The sequence below is a fragment of the Portunus trituberculatus genome, chromosome 15, assembly GCF_017591435.1.
Source record: "Portunus trituberculatus isolate SZX2019 chromosome 15, ASM1759143v1, whole genome shotgun sequence".
Classification (NCBI taxonomy): domain Eukaryota; kingdom Metazoa; phylum Arthropoda; class Malacostraca; order Decapoda; family Portunidae; genus Portunus; species Portunus trituberculatus.
In genome coordinates, this window is record NC_059269.1 from 19,878,629 (window position 1) to 19,885,049 (window position 6,421).

Below are 6,421 nucleotides of genomic sequence, written 5' to 3' on the forward strand. Positions count from 1 at the left end.
AGAAGAAGAAGAAGAAGAAGAAGAAGAAGAAAAAAAAGAAAAAGAAGAAGAAGAAGAAGAAGAAGAAGAAGAAGAAGAAGCACTAGACAGCTCTTCATAACTACATACAGTCGCTACCCAAAAAGCAGAACGGTGCCCGCATGAGCCAAGGCAGATACAGTAGGTATGCTAGAGGAGGCACCTTATCACACACACACACACACACACACACACACACACACACACACACACACACACACACTCATACTAGTCCAAGCACATGACTTTCTGGCACGAGTCATAAGGGAGGTGGACATGACTGAAGGACACATGAAGGGAAATCAGGACACGTGATGAAGGACAAGGGTAACGTAGTAATAGTAGTAGTAGTAGTAGTAGTGGTGGTGGTGGTAGTAGTAGTTATTGTTATTTGTTCTAAGGGGATAGTGGTAGTAGTAGTAGTAGCAGTAATAGTAGTAGTAATTATTGTTTCTATTCTTGCTATAAGGTTGAAGTAGTAGTAGGAGTAGGAGTAGTAGTTATAGTAGACGTAGTAGTAGTAGTAGTAGTAGTAGTAGTAGTAGTAGTAGTAGTAGTAGAAGTAGTAGCTGTAGTGATGGTATTGGTAGCAGTACTTGGCATCTACAGGAGTCATACTTTATCTTGACCTAACTGGCGTTGTGTTTGGTTAGTAGACGTGTAACGAGTGACCTATTCTACTTAATGGAAGTGCTAAAGGGATTCAGTCTGTGTGTGTGTGTGTGTGTGTGTGTGTGTGTGTGTGTGTGTGTGTCTCAGGATGGCGGTGACTAGAGTGACAGAGAGCGTCCTCCATTCACGCCACGCCGGGCAACGTAACGAATACCACATGACAAACCGCACCACTGGCAAGCCGAGTATAATATTTAAGAGTATAATATGATATTTTCACATGTTTAATCTCTCTCTCTCTCTCTCTCTCTCTCTCTCTCTCTCTCTCTCTCTCGACTCGTCCATCTACTGAATAAGACAAAAACTGTACTTATTTTCCCCAAATTTCCACTCACTAACAACCTGTGCTTCAAGAGAGGATGAGAGACAGGGCAGGGCAGGCACCATTCACCCCTGCACTGCATCACACTAAGAAAAAGGCAGGAGTGAAGCTGTTCGTGCCATGGGGAGAGGGAGAGGGAAAGAAGACGGGTAGGGGAGGAGTGGGAGAGCGGTAATATGACAGTAGTAGTGGTGGCAGTGGTCGTAGTGTAGTGGTCTGGGCGTGGTTAGTGTCAGCAGCTTACAGACACTAATGAGAGACAAGCGGTCAACACTTTGGGAGTTGCAATAGTCTCAATTTAATATTCATGATACCAGATCCATGCCTGACGTACTAATCCTCTCTCATGACTCCCTCCCTGCCTCATCTTCATTCCAGTGCCGGTAGAGATGAGTGGCGATTATACTGATTGATGCAGTTATTCGTGTCGTCACAAAGGCCTGGTCATGTGACGATGCACCTCGCGACAACGGACAAACACTGGATTAGACGCAAACACCGGAAAGGAAGAAGATAATAAGCATCAAAATTGACTTCCGGCAACAAATACTCCTCTCACTACTACTACTGCTATTAAATGGAGAACGGCCGGATATACACACGGAGCGAGCAGATATCAACACGGGAAGTCATTCACACCTTATCGCACACAACGCACAGTCACATCTTTAGCATAATTTACAGTGTCGCGCTTCACCACAGGAGACACGGTATAATATAGGGTGGTGCGAGGCGGCACGCGGTATCCCGGTGCCTTTGAGCTGGTCGGGCACCACACGGCACCCTCCAAAACAAGTGTGCGCTGTTTTGTAGAAGCGATGTGGCGGAGGATGCACCTAATGGCTGGCCGGACGTGGCTTGGGGGGCTACGTGTGGTGTGGGCAGGGGAAGGAGATGACTGTTCCCTTCTCTCCTAGTGTGTATCTCTTCCTCCTTCTCCTCCTCTTCCTTTTCCTTCATGAGCAACCCCGGTGGCTGCAAATTACGCAAAAGAGGCAGAGACAATTTACACCCAGATATCACAAACTCAGGGGAAGGAGATGACTGACTGTTCCCTTCTCTCCTAGTATCTCTTCCTCCTCCTCCTCCTCTTCCCCGGTGGCTGCAAAATTACGCAAAAAAGGCAGAGACAATTTACACCCAGACATCACAGACTCTCCCACAGGAACAGTCAGTACATGTCCAGTCCTCTAGACACAAATGACAGCGTGGTAGAGAAGTTCGTGTCAGCTAATGTAAAGCGGTCCATCGGTTCACAAGGCGTCACGTCACGGGAAGCTGTATTTTGGGTTAGGTTATCATGTTTCCTTTCTTTTATTGTGTTGGTTTATCTTTATCATGTTTTTTTTCCTCTTCGGTTTTGATTTTTTTTCTTTTTACTCTTTGAGATAAACTATCACTTCATTATTTCCTTTCTTGGATTATATTATCACGTTTTCTTTCGTCTTCAAGTTAGATTATCGTTTTATTTCCTTTTCGTGTTAGATGATTTTCTTCTTCGTGTTAAATTGTAACATTTTTTTTTTCTTATCTCTTCGGGTTAGATTACCTAATCTTTTTTCTTCCTCTGATCAAATTATAACTTTTTTTCTTTCTTCGAGTCAGGTTGTCACGTAAACTATCTTTGTAACTTCCCACTCACAAAAAAAAAAAAAAAAAGCAAGGCACAATCACTTTAAGGGGAGTCTGAGATGCTGGTTTTCTATACGGCAAAGTTTTTCAAGAGATTTTAATTCAAAGTACTATGGAATTTTGAGTGGCGTTCCGAGTTGCTTTCCGTTTTTTTTTTTTTCAAGTAACTTTAGCTTATCATCATCCAAGCTCACGATCTCTCTCTTCCTTATCCTCCTTATCCATCTACCTCCGCTTCATCTCATCGCAACTTTCCTGCATAACTAATAATTCAACTGCCGCAAATATCACAGTATTATTGCCGTTTCCCGAGCACAAAGAGACGTATTTACGATTGAGCATATTATACTATTCAGGAGTCGCCTTATTATCTATTATAGGAGTTATCTGCCAGGTACTTGTATGGCGGTGTATGGCGCAATGGGAGAACAAATCACAGCGCACTCGTTCACACACACACACACACACACACACACACACACACACACACACACACACACACACACACACACACACACTAGAACCGACCGCTATAAAAACAGCGCCATACCCACCACGGTACGAGCCATAAATCACTAGGATAGAATACTAGACATAAGCTGCCCCCCACCCCTATGTATATTTTCAGTATGTGTGTACTGCAACTCCTAATAAACCGTATATTATTATTATTATTATTATTATTATTATTATTATTATTATTATTGTTATCATTATTATTATTACACACACACACACACACACACACACACACACACACACACACACACACACACACAACTGCTCATTATCTGCCTACCTGTTTATTCATTCAGTAAATACATATACGTGTATGATATACGAGCAAACACACACGCGCTCCGACTGTGTGTGTGTGTGTGTGTGTGTGTGTGTGTGTGTGTGTGTGTGTGTGTGTTAATGAAATGAAATGGTCGCAAGGATAGTATTGGTAAGAAGGAAAGATGAGCAATCCATAAGGTGTCCTGCAGAAGTGAAGGGGAAGCGAGGCAGTGTATCAGGGAACGTTAGCTAAATTACACCTTTCAGCAAAAAAACTTGAGGGTAAAGACTCAAGGTATCTGAAGTATTGGTCAGAGAGAGACACGAACTGAAAGAGATTAGATGGTTAGTGAAGGCAGATGAGTGTGTGGTATGAATACTTGCATATCTTCGTCTTGCCATTACTTCCAAGTACTGATAAACTGTAAGGAGATTTCTATTTAATGAAAAGATAACTGGTGGTGATTGAGCAGCAATACGCACGCTAGTACGCTAGTGGTTACCTAATGTTTATTTTTAGTATGCGTGAGCGGTGAGGAGCATTGGTTGAGAGGCAGGGCGCGGCTCTTATCTCCTGAGTGGGCGACGCGGGGCCCGAGTGGTCTTCCTCGCGGTGCACGTGGGCGCAAGGCAGCTCAGCAACAACCTGCTCTCACGGCGAATTAATTAATGCCACTTAAACCTGTTCCCCTTAAATCTGGCAGGGAATATACGCACGTGTAAAACAGAGCATTGGTCCTAGCTTGTTGTGACGCATGCTTGCAGTAATTTGATTGACGGACACAAACAAGGCGTTCCACGTAAATCAACTCTGCACTGCACCGCCAGTCCTCCCGTGATTACCTCCCCTTGAAAACATTCAGTCCATGAGTGACGACTGGCGCAGACCGCAGCGCGAGAACCCCAGACGACCTTGGAAGCCTCGTGGTCACTGCAGCTGCCCTTGCGGGATGCGTGTCGTGTCCGGAGAACGACCCCTGGATTGCAAACGTGTGGTAAATTAAGCACCTGATGAATCATGCAAGGCTGCAGGTTGGCTATTCTGGTCCTGCAGGTGAGCGGACGGGAGGGAAGACAGACACACCTCCCTCACTGGGCCAGGTGGCGCCCGGAGCTATTCTCACACACCTGTCGCCTCAGATAATGGCCTCCAGGTAAAAAAAGGCTTGTTAGATGTCATGGAGGAAATGTGTCCAATAACTGTCTTCTGTAAACGTTCCACTAATTCGTGGCTAGTGGTGACTCACTGTGTCTACTCATGAACACACGTGAACCAGCGGAAGGGAAGGGCGGGTGTGAAGTTTGTGGACACCTGTGTGCATGTGGCGGCGTTTCCAGTGGACGCGTCACACAGAGTGCCTGCCCCCCCTCCCCAGGAACACCTCGCACTCTGGCCTCACTCGGGATGTTCGTCTCGACGTGAATGGGGGAGGGAATGAGTGGTCAGTCGGGCGACACTGGCCAGACGGCCGGCGAGGCATCGCAACAACGTGCTGCTCGTCTCACAGGTTACCGAGAGGCAAGCGTGTGGCGGCAGTGTGCTCCACCACAAGATAATTCTACACACAACACCAAGAAAAACAAAGACTAAAGACTCACCCAAGATTCCGACGATTATGAAGAGGATGCTGGCAATAGCAGCAAAGATTGTGGCGGACCTCGGGTAGTGGATGAGGCGAGCGACATCTCCCTGGGAGCCGCTGTCATCCTCCACGCTAGGAGTGGAGTGGTTGATGGAGGGCGCCTCCTCGACAAGTGCAGCCGTTTGGGCTTCCATTGTCACTGTACACCGGGTCAAGGACTAAACACGTAGGCACCTCACACCACTTTGAGTTTGAACAGTGAAATGTTTCAATATCGACTCAAGAAGGTTTTAGAGTCACTTGAAAATCTTCAGCGGTTAACTTTTCAACTCTTTCCTTCACCTGCAGGGAACACAGGGCAGGGCAGCGTCATGGATGTCACCTCGCACACCTCCACGCTAGACAAGTTTAGCGAACACACCACCACTTGGATACTTTAACAACACTCCTGTTTCAGAAAAGAAATGTATATGTTCCAGCCTTAGATGTTTGGTAGAAGTTTTTGCGAAGAACAATAATTCCAGAATGACAGAAGAGAGAGCCAGGAAGAGCGCGTGACTGTGAGAGAAGAGTGAGCGTGACCCGAGCGATCCGCCTCTACACTCTCCGCCTCCACTTGCCTGACTGACGTGGGCTGCGCCTCGCCACCAGCCACCACCGCCTTGTTTGCCCCTGCCCGAGCTAGTGCCACACGCTACCCTCTTCCGAGTTGCGCTACACCTACTGCTCGTTATGTTCCGTACAGGTCTGCGTGATATTAATTCAGCTGAGAATTAAACTAGAAATGTGCAGTGCAGAAAAACAACAGTAGTTACAAAGAGAAAAGATAGAGAGGTTGTTTCCTTTTCCACATGCTCCTCTTCTTCTTCCCCTTTCTCCTCCTCATCCTCCGTCAATGTGCGGGCAGTAAAACTATCGAATTTCCCCGAACACAATTAAGTTCCATTGAGGACTCCAAGACTTTAACTGGCAATTAATTAACAGTAAGATCTCACAAAGCTCGGCCGTCACTCCCTGTCATTGTGCTTCCAGTCACTGCTGATGCTGCTCCCTGCCTCCCTTCCTCTCTCCCTCCCTTCCCTCTCCATTATTCTCTTGGTCTGTAGTTGTTGTTATTGTTGTTGTTGTTGTTTTGCAGTGGTGGTGGTAGTAGTAGTAGTAGTAGTAGTAGTAGTAGTAGTAGTAGTAGTAGTAGTAGTAGTAGTAGTAGCAGCAGCAGTAAAAGAAGAATGATCATTGTTGTAGTTGTTGTTATGTTATTAACGTTGCAGCTGTGTCAATTATCATCATCGTCATCGTTGTTGTTCTTTTCACAGTTATCATTGCATTATCATCACCTTGCAGTTTAGTTAGTAATAAGCCAATACTCACACAGCTTAGCCCGTATTTCCGTGGCGTGCCGTCCCGACCCAGG

At 46.0% G+C, this 6,421-nt stretch overlaps 1 protein-coding gene across 2 annotated transcripts in view; it reads right to left on the bottom strand.

Annotated features, from left to right (window-relative positions):
- LOC123504041 (protein trapped in endoderm-1-like) overlaps positions 1-5,685 on the bottom strand; it is a 38,577-nt gene extending 32,892 nt beyond the window's left edge. For both annotated transcript variants that reach the window (XR_006674690.1, XM_045254290.1), the window contains exon 1: positions 5,024-5,685. Coding sequence is in view for 1 of the 2 variants with exons in the window: in XM_045254290.1 (XP_045110225.1) it covers positions 5,024-5,201 (178 nt within the window). In the remaining variant the exon portion in view is untranslated. The remainder of the gene's footprint in view (positions 1-5,023) is intronic.
- Positions 5,686-6,421: the final 736 nt, after the last annotated feature.